This window comes from Equus przewalskii, chromosome 7 (assembly GCF_037783145.1).
Source record: "Equus przewalskii isolate Varuska chromosome 7, EquPr2, whole genome shotgun sequence".
NCBI lineage: Eukaryota > Metazoa > Chordata > Mammalia > Perissodactyla > Equidae > Equus > Equus przewalskii.
This window is the reverse complement of record NC_091837.1, coordinates 37,029,169-37,043,734: the sequence shown is the minus strand read 5'-3', so window position 1 is coordinate 37,043,734 and position 14,566 is coordinate 37,029,169. Positions and strand designations below refer to the sequence as shown.

The following is a 14,566-nucleotide window of genomic DNA, read 5'->3' as shown; positions in this document are numbered from 1 at the left end:
TTTGCTACTCAATAATTATTTATTGATGCAGATCTATATTTATTGGTAGGAAAGATATTCATTGTATACATATATATATTTTAGAAAAATTCAAGTTTTAAAATAGAATGGATGCTAAAACCTCATTTTTATTTTTAAAAAGTATGTGTATTCATGCATACATAGATTTAAATATGATTTTTGTACAGATAAAATTCTGCATGGATATATCCCCTCCAGCCCCCCAAAATAGATATTGATTCTTTTAAAGTCTTTTGAGGGATAATAAAAGACATTATATTTTCCCTTAAATTTGGGAATAGTTTTTGCTTATTTATAAGTTCTAAAGAATTAGATATATTATAGCTATTATATATTTTTATGAGCAGAAGAAACACTTAGGACAAAAGTCTTAAGCATTTCAAGGTCAAAGCATTTGTTTGCTAATTGACATCCTGTTCAAGAAGCTTTTAATCCCCAGAATAAAATAATTACTAGAACAATGGGCATGGTAATAACTCTTTCTTTCTCATTCTCCTTCTGCCCAACATATGCACATTTCTCAAATATTAATTTCTGAAACCATCAGTAATATCAAAGTTACAAAGTGACAATTTAATATTACGTCCTTTGATTGGCAGGTACCAATGACACCTCCTTGTGTGCCTTCCTGAAAAGTCTCACAGTCCACAGTTTTGAAAGGGGAGCTTCAGTCTCCTTTGACAGACTCCACTGAGACAAAACGTCGTTATTGTGTACATTTCATTTTCATTTTTTGCAAACCATAGCAAGTGTCCTATTTGGACACTTATTGGAAGCTCCCAATCTTCTTAAATTTGTTCTTATTGCAACAATTCCCTCTATATCTATAGATCGATGTATTTAAACTGAATTAATTTCTCTTTAATTCATATTCATGCTAAAATTGAAAATCCATGTGCACCACATTCTACCCAGGCTCTTACATATTCCAGGTTATTTCAGGGTAGCTATTCCCTTCCCAAGACACAGAGACCACACGGGCGTATGTGCAGAAGTCACAGGGGGGTCGGGGGTGGGCAGGCGAGGCAAGATTTGTCTGAATGTAGTGAGTATTCAGGATGCTGACTAATGCTGCTTCCTGGTTACAGGGTGAATGAACGTGAACCGGGGAATCTAAAAGTTTCCAATCCATCCACTTTATAACCTATTCATGACCAAACAACCATTTTTCAAAACAGAGAAGAATGGTAGGATGAGAAAAATACTGAGATACTCTAGATGTACATTTTCCAAGATATATTTATTTATTTTAATAAATAACTATCTTTTTGTAAGTAATGTCTTTATAAATATCTTTTATTGATGTGTTGGTTTTGGCGTGGCGTGGACCAGTGTCCCACGGCACTCAGCTTTGGACAGCGCTGCTCTGCGTTTATTCAATGTGAACAGGGTGTAAGGCAAACTGTGTTTTCCTCTTTCTGAACTCCAAAATAAAAGCTTCCGGACAGTTCTGGTTGACTGAAAGTCATGTTTGTATTCAATTGGAATTATTTCCTCTCACATACTGAAGAATGCAATTATATACATGCGTAATGTATAATTTCATTATCACATGTATGCATCTGTTCTCCAAAAAAATATGCTGCCCTATAATGTCATTTATATTTTTTCAAATGAATTTTTTCACCTCTCTTTTTGCCTTGTTTCATAATACAGAGATTTTTTTTATTAGCTGGGTCCCTCAGCTTGGCAAGTAAAAAGGAGAATGGATGGAATAACTTTCTTCATTAATTAGCAATAACACTAACAGTGGTTGGTAAATTTTTTTCATGAACTTTTGAGATTTCATAAAGCTATATACTATCTCCCAAAGGGGAAAAGTTCACATAAATACAGATTTTTCCCATAACATTTCAAGGGTTTCACAGGCCTCCTGGATATTATCCATGGGCCTGGCTTGAGAATAGCGGCTGCGGATCCAAACTCTGAATCAGACGAATCCAAGAGAATAGGAGAAAGTGAATTGAAAATAAATTTTCCACAAAATAAACTTACATGATTCCTATATTAGTAACTTTTAACTGCATAACAATTGAAAATATGTCCAATTAAGAAACTAACTAAATATTATAAATCACAGTTTAGGAGGAAAAAAAATAAGAAGAAAGACTAGTTAAAATAAAATCAAGTAACTCCTTTAAATCTGACCCAAGACGGCAAATATAAAACCGTTCCCATGGTCACGAATTGTGAGGGAGAGGCGTTAAACCCACTGACTGCTTTTTAACAAAGACTGTCGAAATTTAAAAACGGTCAATCAGTAAATTTGCTAGTAGAAAACTAGTACCTTTAAAATTAGTTTTTAATATATTTTTACTTTTTATTTTCAACCTAAAGAAAGTGGGGGCACAATAAGGTCCATCATGTTGTTAGTAAATGAGCTCACATTTGCCGTTTTCTTAATGGCTGAGCTGCATTCCTGTTTTCTTTGCTTTAGGAAACTTTCAAATCTGCAATTATTTGTCTACACTGCAGTCTAAGGAAGCCAGGCTGATGGCTGCAAAGACAGTTATCTTCCTAGAAGGGATTCCGAGTGTGGAAGCTCTCTCTCAGACACCTGTGTCATTGGGCAGGGTCTAGTGTCCTCTTCCAGTGGGGACTCTCATGCTCAGTGTAGCCCCACTCCCGTCGCCAAGGACCCACCCTGGGTGGAGCCATCCCACCTGCCACAGCTCCTGCTCTGGCATCCATGTCACCCATTTTTACCTTTGGGCATACAGTAGACAAGGTTGGCGTGGGAGCCTACCAAGTGAATTTGTCTTCACTTTAACCTTTTGGAATAGTCACAATTTCCTTCAAATCCAGATGCAAAATAGCACTTTGTTTTTTAATGGTTGTTTTATGAAATCAGATATCATCTATCTTCCCAGAAAATAAATTAGTTTGCTGCAAGAAACATTGGTGACATTCTAAGGAGCATTCCTACATGAGAAGGGAGTGATTATCATTTGAGAAATGTCACCTGCAGGTTGCTCTTTGCCCCTGTGGTAGCTCCAAGTGCAGACCTGGTTAGTGAGGTGACACCCACTGTCCATCCCTTTAGGCTTGGCACCTGGGCCTGTTCTTGTAAAGTTCCTCCTTGTCCCTTTCACTTTTAAAACTGTCCTGGCTTGGCTGACAAATGGGTCACACTGTAAATAACCCAATTGTGTGGGACTGTCTGGGGTCTAAAGGTGGACTGATGCGACAGGAGAACTCTCCCCAAGAATTAGCAAGATAAATAGAACATCAGGATTAGAACCAGGGTTCCCTTGAGAAAACCTGAGCAGTGAGGCAGGAGAGGGCGCATAGTATCTTTCTGCCTGCACACTCCTAAAAGGCCACGGGGTCGCACCTCGAAAAATAGGAAATTAATACAGAAACTCAAAGATCCAGTTCCCTTATCTCAAAGATGATAAAATTGGGACTCTTCCTTGGGTCCTATCCAAAGGAGTTAGGGCCTTCTTACAAAGTCAGTCTCCATGCCCTTATTAGAAACCATCTGATTGCTTACATGCTCACTTTCCTCATTGCCCTGCCCTTGACATGCACAGCAGTATGGCCCTCCTAGCACACGGTGCGGGGCGGGGGGGGGGGGGGGGGGGGTGGGCTTTGAGCTAAATCCCTTGGAAGCTGAAGAGCCCTTTAACTGGTTCTATGAGTGAGTGACTCAGAGTCCCTACTCCCCACCCCAAGAGGATGTTACCTCCTGAATGGTTCCCATTCCATCCGGGCCTCACAGCTACTGCCTGAGGGCATCTGGCCGTGCAGGTTAGCATGCAGTAGGCCTCCTAGTGTGGTCGCTTGATGATGATGTTCAGCCAACAGTGTCACCAGGAATCTGTTCTGTATCCCAAGAGCCTGTTCCCCTGGGTCAGCCAGGTCACTAGCACTCAGGTTGGAAGATTAGTATTCCAGTAGCTGCCCTCAGAGGCTCTTTGGGGTTAGACTAGATGTCTGAACTGAAATCACGCCCATGCCATAATTCTCTTTGCTTCTTCTCGTTAGTAGCCTCACGCAGTAGCATCTCAGTCCTGATTTGGCCATCTTTCCCTCCCCAGCTGTTGCTCCATTGGGTAACAGGAGCTGGGGATCTTAGCCAATGGGTTCTCGCCCAAATGACATCTGCCAAGACCTAAAGCATGATCCAGAAGAAAAAATGCGTTAGGCAAAATGAAGAGTTAACAGACAAAACGTCCCTGCCATTGCTAGACATCCTTTGTTGTTTTCTTTGTGCCATTTTATTTCTTTTTTTTGATGTTGGTTTATATCCAGTTGCATATCAAACCGGCATCTCTTCTACATGCAAGGCATCTAGTTTGGCTTAACTGAATATCACTCAGAAAATGGGGTGGAAAATTCAGTTTGCTGTGGTCATTCCTGAGCTTCCCTCTCTCATTTTGGAGATTGTGTTTAAAAAAAAACCGCAAAATTGAAATCTTTTATATGAGTTTTACATGGGCAGAGATTTCCGCTTAACAATTTGGTTACAAAATGCTCTCAGTGAACTCAGGATTGGAAAGTCCATATAAGATATATCATCTCTAATTAAAAAAACACCTCAGTTGCAAAGTTATAAAGATATGCATTCTGCTCTGTGGGAGAAATGTTGGGACTTATAATTATTCTATGTCCCTGTCCCACCCATAGAGTGACACTTCATAATTTACCACTAGCCAATATATTTTTAAAAATCCAGTACTGTTGTGTTTCATTGTCCTGCCAAACAGGTCCTTTCCTGTCCTTGAGCCCCGCTGTGGTGGTCATCGTCAGTGGTGTTGGTGTCGTGTGTGGTCTGCTGCATGGCAGTGTGTTGGTCAGTCGATCCATGTGTAAACTGATGTACCACTGGCATTTAACACTGTGTCTCTGTAACTGTTTGCGCTGCTAGCTGCTACACCGAAGCAACCATGCTGTTCTCAAGGCAGTCTACCCTTGATGATTTAGATGGACCAGACACTGTTCCTAAAACAAGTGAGCGTGCTCGACCTAGGCTCCGTAAAATGTTCAGCATGGATGTGTCCTCCTCATCAGCTGACAGTGGCAGTTTAGCGTCCAGGTGCTTAACTTGTGCATGCTTTGTTCTGTAATTTTATCACCTTTTCCCCCTTCATGTCATTGCAAATATAAGTTCTTGTGATGTTTTTGGTTTTTGTTTTAAGAATTTGCATGACTAATGAAAGCATAACCACCGCTCCTTCTGGGACATAACTGGTCAGTCCCAAGATGGCATTCCATTAAACTAACTGCTCTCTAGTCTTTGTCTGTTAAGAGTTTCTTAAAACTCCTTGCTACAAACATTGTCCTCCATTTTGTAAGTATTTCACACGTTCTGCTTTCAGAGAGATGAGCACGATTCCTCCTTGATGGGGAGCTCCTGCGGGCAGTCCTCAGAGGGGGAAATGTGTCAGGAAAGGTGGAAACCTTTTTCTCGGGAGTTCATCAGAAGAGACATGCAGTAGGAAAAATCCGAAAATCTGCCCTATGTAGTCATTTTTAGTTGATACAGAATAAATCTGTCCACATTTTAAGTGCATAACTGACATAAAAATCAGAATATGTTTTACCATTGGTTTTTCTAAAGAATATTATCATGCAGTAAATGCGTCACCTTTGGAGACCATAACTTGTTTTGTTTGGAAAAGATTACTTTGGGCTTAAGTTTTCTCATTGAATCCTACCATAAAACAGTAATCATTGAGAAATGAAATTATTTGCATAATATCCAAAAGCTCTTTTTTGAATTGCCTTTGAATGGTCAGCAGAGGCACAGAGCATCGACTACATTGTGCTTATCCTGACGCCAAAATAACCCGATCCAAAGCTGATTTCAATTTTGGCAAATTAGCAAGGTGTCAACTTCTTTTTGCTGGCGGATATATATGTTAATACAGTGCTGCAGGACACTGCAGCCTGGCATTGATGGGAGTGCCTTGGCCATCGAAGATGTCCTCTGGCAGGCACATGCTGTGCCATTCCACTTTGTTGATTCCTGAAAGTACCAGGATTTGTTGAATGCCTTCAGGGCCAGACCAAATCCAAAGCCATAGAGAGCATGCCTGTCATTGGCTATAGTCCAACTGGACATAAGACTTGGTATGGGGTTGGCTCCAGTGGTCTGAAAATTCCCTGGGGTGACCCGTCAATTTCGTGGCCTTCTTAGGAGGCTGTGTCTGATTGAGGTAAGTCTTGGCAAAGAGCCAGATTGGCTTGGCATTCCAGGAACCTTCCATGTGATGTGCTCAGTTAGGGCTAAAGCCCTGGGAGTATTACATCGCAGAGCAGGGGCCAAGGGCTCATGCAAATCTAGTTCTTTAGTCACAGGGTTCAGCCAAGGCCCTTTTATTCATTCATGCCTTCACTGATATGTTTACACCAGTGTCCCTGACAAGAAAAACAGGTACAATCTGCATTTGAGAATCTCACTGTTCAAGGACCCTAGCTGCTCAGTCTATGTCATTCAGATAAAAGTACAAATTTCAGAATCTAACCAATTATGGCCCTACATCCACCAGATTCCCTCTCCCCTTCAGGCTGGATGTCTCTGGGGTGGGCAGTCATAAGAGGAATGCCGTGAATTTCACTGCTGTGGCTGCTGTGTTTTCATTTCTAACTTTTCCTGCACAGACCTGGCAGGAGATGTTAGAAGATGAGGACTAAAAGAAGGAGAGGAGAGATGCAGGAGAAAAGAACAGGACACCCAACACAGTGAAGATAAGTAGAGAAGCTGATGGAAAATGAACGCTAGGAGGGGTTCAGTGAGGAGAAAGTAACTGAAGGCGTTGGGAGGAGAGAGCGCAGGCGTGCACCCTGAGGGTGGAGCAAGCAGCCCCAGAAGAGGCACATGGGGAGGAAAAAATGGCAGGTGTTCCCACATGTAGAGCAAAGGACTCAGTGGGAGTTGTTTGGGGGAGAGATGGTGAAAATTCAGTCACATGTCATAGCAGCAGTAAGGAAAAGGCAGAGGATGGAAGAACAGGGAGGAGGGCCAGATAGTGAAGAAGGATGCCATTTCTTCATACAGCACACAGCTGTTTAGCTTAGCCAATATCCTGTCATTCCTGTCATCCTTTTACGGGTCTGGGCGGGTCCACTGTGTAGAGTTGAAAGTAGAATACATCTTGGCCAACACCTGCAGACCCATATGCGCCCTTCTTTACAATGTATAGAAAACGGTAGGTATGCTATGCTGTGTCTTGATTTGGAAATAAACCCTACAACCTATGGCTGTGAATCTTGATACGATTTTCAAATCCTCTCTGCATAGGTGGGTTTAGCAACTTGTGAGCCATGTGACTTGCTCTGGTTTTCAACCGTGTATGTGCCCTGTCAGCTTTTGCGTTTGCGGTTTCTGCAGACCACACGTGAATATCCTGAAGGATCAAAGCAGATGGAATGCAGTGGGGGAAATGGGGTATTTCGTTTTCTCACGTGCCTTGATGTTTTTATTTGGGAGTGCTGAGAAGGTGTCTTGGGAATCTGGGAGGATTCGAGGAGCTGATGCTAAGACGAGGGTCTGTGCCCGCCTCTTTTTTCTGACAGCGAGCCCACCCAGTGCACCATTCTGTCCTCGCGCCAGGGGACCACGGAAACCATCGAGGAGGTGGAGACTGAGCAGGACGAGGAGGCCGAGGGGGACGAGGAGGCCGGGGAGGCTGAGGAGGCGGGGGTCGGCGACCCTGACGAGGCGGGTTTGGAGGCCCCAGAGGATGGCGAGGATGGCGTCGAGGAGGCCCCGCCGTCGTACAGCAAGGCCGTCAGCCTGGAGCGCCTGTCCTTGGACTCGCCGGACGGCTCCGCAGGCCGGAACCACATGGCGGTCAGCCCCGACGACAGCCGCTCCGACAGGCTGGAGTCCAGCATCTTACCCCCGCTGACTCACGAGCTGACGGCCAGCGAGCTGCTGCTGAACAAGTGAGCGAGCGGGGCGCGCTGGCGCGGGAGGGAGCCCTGGAGGCAGCGCCTCAGTGGCACGCGGTGCTGCTGCGCAGGGACCTCCCCCGAGAAAGCCTCCTGCACGCTAAGGCGCTCAGACACGATTCCCGGGACGCCTCGACTGCAGGGGCAAAACCGATCTCACTGCTTCCATCACTGCATGCTAGAACTAGCAAAACCTGTCACTAAAAGGGTGTGCTCTCGTTTCTTTCTATACGCGTGTGATGTGAGGTTGTCGCCACAAGAAATCTGGAGACCTTGGAAGAGGGGGCAGGACAGGAAGGATAATGCAAAATGGATATCAGTCTTTTGGAGAAATTAAAGATAAAGTTAATATCATGTTGTTTATTCTAACAGGATGTTCCATGACGATGAGCTGGAGGAGTCGGAGAAATTCTACGTTGGCCAGCCGCGGTTCTTGCTGCTCTTCTACGCCATGTACAACACCCTGGTGGCCCGCTCGGAAATGGTGTGCTATTTCGTCATCATCCTCAACCACATGGTCTCTGCCTCCATGATCACCCTCGTGCTTCCCATCCTGATCTTCCTCTGGGCCATGCTGTCTGTCCCCAGGCCCAGCAAGCGGTTCTGGATGATGGCCATTGTCTACACAGAGGTAGGCTTCACCCTGAACCTTCCTGCAAATCGCCTTGGGAAGTCTGTCTAGGTGGGCCTGCCCATCTCCCACTTTCACACAGAGCAGTCAGCTGGATGGCTACTCTCAGACAAATGAGTATAACTGATGGTTATCTCGTGCTGGTAAATGTATATGTCTTTTCACGTTTCATACCTCACACAAGATAGGTGCTAATATTCTGTTTAACAGATGAGGAAATGGCTTTAGTGAGATTAATTAATTGGCCCAAAGTTACCCAACGGGCGAGTGATAAAGGTAGGCTTTTGAAGCCCTATAACATTAACCACTAAGATAACAAGTGTTACACAGAAACAAGCTCATGCCTGGTGCCAGTGGGTGTTCAGTGAATGGATGCTGACTTAAACAATACAGGAAGCACTTAGAATACAGTTTGATGCAATACGTGTATTTTCCATTTTTAAACCTAAGAGCCAGTTTCCACACCTCAAAACCCAGTCATGTAAGCACCCACTTAACAACCTGAATGACAGAAAGGGGAAGTTGCCAGCCCATTTTCATCATGTGTGAGGGGACAAGAGGCACTCCACCCAACGATGTGGACCTGCTTTTCTCCCCTGCCCTGTTAAATGCATGGAAGATCACGAATTCCCACCATAGCCATCAACTGGGACTAACAGAGAGCTCTGAGACTTGGCGTCCTGGCTTATCATGGTGCTTTGTGTTCTCAGGTTTGTGAAGATGGCGAATCTTTTTACCGGGCTCATAAGGGAAAATGGTCCCTTCCAGTGGTACTGTAATTGCTTCTTAAAGGATAGTATTCGTGGTGGATGTGCAGCCAGAGTGTAGAAATTTTGTAAAAAATAAATCTTTATAAAGAATTCAACAGTGAAATTAAAATAAAGTTATATGTTAAATCATCTTAAAAGTACTCAGTTTAAAGTACTAATATTGTGTCGTATTTGCATAATAAAAATAAAAGATGTAGGGACCAGCCCGGTGGCATAGTGGTTAAGTTCACACACTCCGTTTTGGTGGTCCAGGGTTTGCAGGTTCAGATCCCAGGGACAGACCTAGCCCCACTCATCAAGCCACATTGTGGCAGCGTCCCACATAAAATAGAGGAAGACTGACACAGATGTTAGCTCAGCAACAATCTTCCTCTAGCAAAAAGAGGAAGATTAGCAACAGATGTTAGCTCAGGGCCAATATTCCTCACTAAAAGAAAAAAAAGACGTAAGCCAAAAGTATATCTATTACTTTAATTAGCCTGTCCATCACAATCTTGCCAAATTACTTGATCTTCAATATTACTTCTATTACATCACTTCGTGACCCAGGACACATGACTCCTATTTTGGTACATTCTCTACCACCTCTGTATGAGGGAGTGTCTTCCTAGGAGGGAAGGAGGAGCAAAAAGGAAACAAGAGCTGCTTATGTACAGCTTTCATCTTAAAAGTAAAACCTTCCTGGTTAAGTTAAATTGGGGCTCTCCATTTTCTCTGTCACACTGAGGAGGGAAGGAGTGGGAACTTAAGTTGACATTAATTCACTCTACAACTTGGATGATGTGCCAAAACCCGAGAACTAAGCTAGGCAAGAGAATCCAAAGATAAGTTAAAAAAAGATGTTTCTATTTCACAATGGCTCACAGACTAATGTGGCAAACAGATACGATGTAAACAAAGAATTGTCGTCGGTACAATATAAAACTGCATTAGAGACAGTACGAGAGTTACGACGGATGCTGTGCCCCACGCAGCCTGGGTGGGGTGGAGAGGTTATCACAGTGACTTCTCAGTGGAAGCACTTAGAACTGAGTCTTGAAGGATGAGTGTAAGTTCACCAAAGGACAAAGAGCAGTGACTCCAGTCATTGCAAAGAAACAAAGGCGCAAGACAACCTGGCATGTGCCAAGAATGACAGGCGGCTCATGATGGCTGGAAGGCAGGCTGTGTGTGGCGAGCGTAGCAGGAGGAGCTCGGGACTGTCCACAGGGCTTCTGTCAGCACGTTATCCCCTGGTGTTGAAAGATTGGAACAGGGGCGTGACTCCATCAGGTTTGTGCTTTACCAAGTTTTATACAGAATGAAAGTGGAGGCACGGAGACCAGCCAGGACGCTATTTTAACCATCTGGGTGAGAAATGATAAGGTCTGAACTTGAAGGCAGTGAGGTTGAAGAGGAGTGAGTAGATGAGAAGAGTTTTAGTAACTGACTAAAACCAGCTGGGGTGTGATAGAGTGGGGAGAGGCGAGGACCATCTCCAGGTGTCTGCTCTGGCCTCCCTCATGTGGGGATGCCCTTCACCAAGATAAGAAACACGGCGATGTTCTTTGCAGAAGCTTGGTCAAGAAAAAGAGAAGAGAGAGAAGAGCTAAAGGGAGCCCACAGTTCAAGAGAGGACTTTTGAAAGTGTTCTTGTTGATGAATTGTGTATATTGCAGTTAACTCCTGATGATCTCGCCGTCAGAGGTGTGCTTCAGTGAGACTCACCAATTCTCCCACGTTCCCTCTGTCTCGGCGTACCACCGCTCTACAACACTTAAACCCTGAACCAGCTACCGGCACAGCTGGCCAGTGTGTTTCATTTACCTTTATTTCTTCTTGAGGAGAACTTCCAGTGAGCAATAAAGTGGTGAGAAGAAAGAGACTGGAGGAAAGAGAAAACTCTGTACATCAAAACTGTGTGATATGCTTATAAAGATTACAAATTAAAGCACTGTGGAAAATAGAAGCATCCTTCTGTTCCAGGTTGTCCTAAATACCATATTTTCATAGCTGAATAATTATACAAATATCTAATTAAATCAATATAAGTTAGCCGACTCCTCAAGAATAGAGGAAATCATTTGAGCAGAGTCCTGAGTGGCCCGCTGGCCCTGATCCCCCCCAGTGGAAGGCTCCTGTGAGAGGAGGATGAGGCGCTCGTGCTGAAGTCAGTGGTCTGTGCGAATGATAACGTTATTACTCCACATAATTGTGTATGTTCCTATCATCAAAACTGTGAAATGATTTTTTTCTTAATTTTCTATATCATTGTTTCTCATATATAACTATTCTTAAAAGGAGTAATTTTCTTTTTAATTTCTATCTTCCATGTGAAGGTGGCAATTGTGGTCAAGTATTTCTTCCAGTTTGGGTTCTTTCCCTGGAACAAGCACGTGGAATTGAACAAAGACAAACCTTACCACCCGCCTAATATCATAGGAGTGGAAAAGAAAGAAGGTTATGTCCTTTACGACCTCATTCAGCTCCTGGCTCTGTTCTTCCATCGATCGATTCTGAAGGTACTGCACGTTAGCATTAGGCAGCACACGGTGAGCCCTGCGGCCCCTGGCTGGTCCCTGGAGAGCCTGCACACCAGGATTGGTGATGGCTGTGCAGCCAGTGTATGGCGTCCACTTTTGTGCTGTTTCTTTTTTTAACAGACAGTTCTGTGGACATTTTCTCATACACTGTGTGCTCAATAATAAAACTTGTAATAAATCTGGGAGAAAATTTCCCCGTATCTCTACCCGAGTTAAACATATCATAATTAATCCACATTTATGGAATTACCTGGATGGTGTGCAGTATATTAATGCCTGACATGCCAAATTCTACTCCTGGTTTAAGCCAGAGCATCAGAGAGCTGCAGTGTGGGGTGAATTATAGTGTCTTTCATCTCCATTCCACCCTCTCCTCATCTTCGTTTGGTAGAATTGCTTTGATTGGTATTTCTTGTCATGAAACCATTAGCTTTACTGAGGGACCATACATTGAGTGGTCCGGGGAGGCCAGGGCTGTGCTCCTGCAAGCTTACTGTTGACAAAGCCGTTCATTACATGCTCTGGAAACACCTGTCTGCAGGATGACCCGTCTCAGGCTCAGGAGCCCTCGTCATCCTCCTGAGCAGTGGGGGGGGGGGGGGGGGGGGGGGGGGGGGGGTTTCTTCTCCTGCACTGTGAGTTATAAGCTAAGCTTGTAAATATGCCACTCAGCTCTAAAAGTGAGAACTCACTGCACAGCATACATTGTATAGACTGATGTGCCTATTGTCACCACCTTCCTTTCCTTCTCTTATTTCAACCTTGTCTCCTTTTATAAAATATTTTCAATTCGTGTGATCAAGTAGTATCTTTATTAGTTCTTTTTACATCAAGTTTGGCCTGGTTTAATGCACACACACATGCATGCATGTCTATGTAACTGTGTGTACAACTTCAGTCCTGCTCAGGGGCTATTTCAAAGTGGGTTTCATCTGTGTATACCTTTGTCAAGATCTTCACTGTGCCTCTTGTATCACCTTGCAAAATGCCCAAGCCCCTAACCCTCCATTCAGGGGGAGCCTTGCCTGGGTCACTGGGCTGTGGTAAGTTTGCAAAGGTATGTTATGCAAGGAAACCAGTTAGCCAAAATTGAACTTGCCTACATTTTCCAGTTCTTCTGATAAATTACTGAATTTATCCAGTTTACTAATTCTCATTATAAGTATGTTAATAAATGTATTAACCTTATGTTTTTAGTTCTAGAAATTAAACTTTTAAATTTCAGCACTTAAGACATGACAGTATAATAGTAATGAGGTATTACTGAGGTATCAATTATACCTCCATAAAAATAGAAAAGGGCATGATGGTATAATTTGGCCACTTCAAAACTTCTCTTGCATGTCGTTTAAAAAATTTGTATAAACCTTTAGGCATTTTGCTATTTTTTCATTAACATTTAAATGGTTTAACAGCTATAATTTTATATTGAAAGCATACGATAAACAAAATTTTCATGTTTCGTATTAAAATACTTACTCTTATTTCTTCTTTGAAAATTTCATATATATGGTGAATATATTTGAGGTACCATTATGCTGAAATTTTGACTGATGATATGAAAAATACTTTTTTGGGATGATAAATCTTTTCATAAGAAGACAAAACCACTCTACAGCTCTTGAAAAAATAACCCTATTAAACAATGCTGCTCTGAAAACCAAACAATTAAAACTATGAGGAAATTTCAAAAGTGGTTAAAGCTTTCTTATTTAGTATGAATTGCTATAAATTTTATAAATAATTGGAAGAATTCACAAACAAATAACATGCTACTAAGCAGTAAAAGAATCTAAGTATGTTCAAATGTTGGCAAAAGAGAAAACTTTTAAAATGATTTGAAAGAAATCAATATAAATTGAAAAATCCCATTATGAAAATCTAAAATGTTTGTTATAAGAATATGTTCATTGAATGTTTAAAAATAATATATCTGTAAATTAATATTGAAGGATAATCTGTAAATTAGGTGACTTTGTCTTTTGATGAATTGATTATTCTATGAGTTGGTTTTTGACCAACTAACTTTTGGCAAATTGGCCTGGAGCTCTCATCCTCTGAAGTAGGCGTCAGAGGGCAGACTGGCTGAGGTCCTGGGGAGGAAACGCATAGCCTCGCGGTCTGAGCACTCAGGAGGCAGCGAGCTCTTTGGGGAGCCTCGTGCAACAGCAGCAAGGTCATCATAAAGGTGACTTGTGGTCCAGGTAGCATCTCACCCCAGCAAGGTCCCTGGTTCTCAGCCTCCTCTTCTACTGTCACTCCTCCCCTCTTTATCGGCCCCTTTTACCCCATTTCCCTGAAGCAAACTCCAGGCTCTGCAGAGTGCATCATAATCTGTCTAATGTGGGGGCCAACTCTTTTTGAGTAAAGTATTTGCAGCTTTGCTTCTGAGTCAGCCATGGATGATTCAAGGACCCCCATCTTGCTTTACAGCCTGGGGGAGGGATAGCACCATTACTCCAGTAGGTATTTGACTAACACGGGGTGGTGGGGCTAAATTCACTTATTGAGACTTCAACTTGATACTTCAAATGCTGGTTGTAAGCACAGAGAGATGTGTTCTGGAAGGTGCTTTGGCTCAAGGAAGAAACATCATCTGTCTCCATCTCAGTTAATGAGTTAAACTCTTGTCATCTGTACCCACCTGTCTGCACTCTCCTGGGACATCATAAAATTATGGATAATAAGCTGTTTTAGAATCCCTTCCCATGCCCTGGTTTCTA

At 42.9% G+C, this 14,566-nt stretch overlaps 1 protein-coding gene across 12 annotated transcripts in view; it reads left to right on the top strand.

The window, feature by feature from the left end:
• PIEZO2 (piezo type mechanosensitive ion channel component 2) overlaps positions 1–14,566 on the top strand; it is a 418,984-nt gene that overhangs the window by 379,484 nt on the left and 24,934 nt on the right. For 8 of the 12 annotated variants that reach the window (XR_011541934.1, XM_070627457.1, XM_070627459.1 and 5 more), the window contains 4 exons: positions 4,892–5,059; positions 7,543–7,914; positions 8,293–8,551; positions 11,640–11,822. Coding sequence is in view for 10 of the 12 variants with exons in the window: in XM_070627457.1 (XP_070483558.1) it covers positions 4,892–5,059; positions 7,543–7,914; positions 8,293–8,551; positions 11,640–11,822 (982 nt within the window). In the remaining 2 variants the exon portion in view is untranslated. The remainder of the gene's footprint in view (positions 1–4,891; positions 5,060–7,542; positions 7,915–8,292; positions 8,552–11,639; positions 11,823–14,566) is intronic. The other 4 variants (XR_011541935.1, XM_070627464.1, XM_070627463.1 and 1 more) reach the window with 1 other exon arrangement.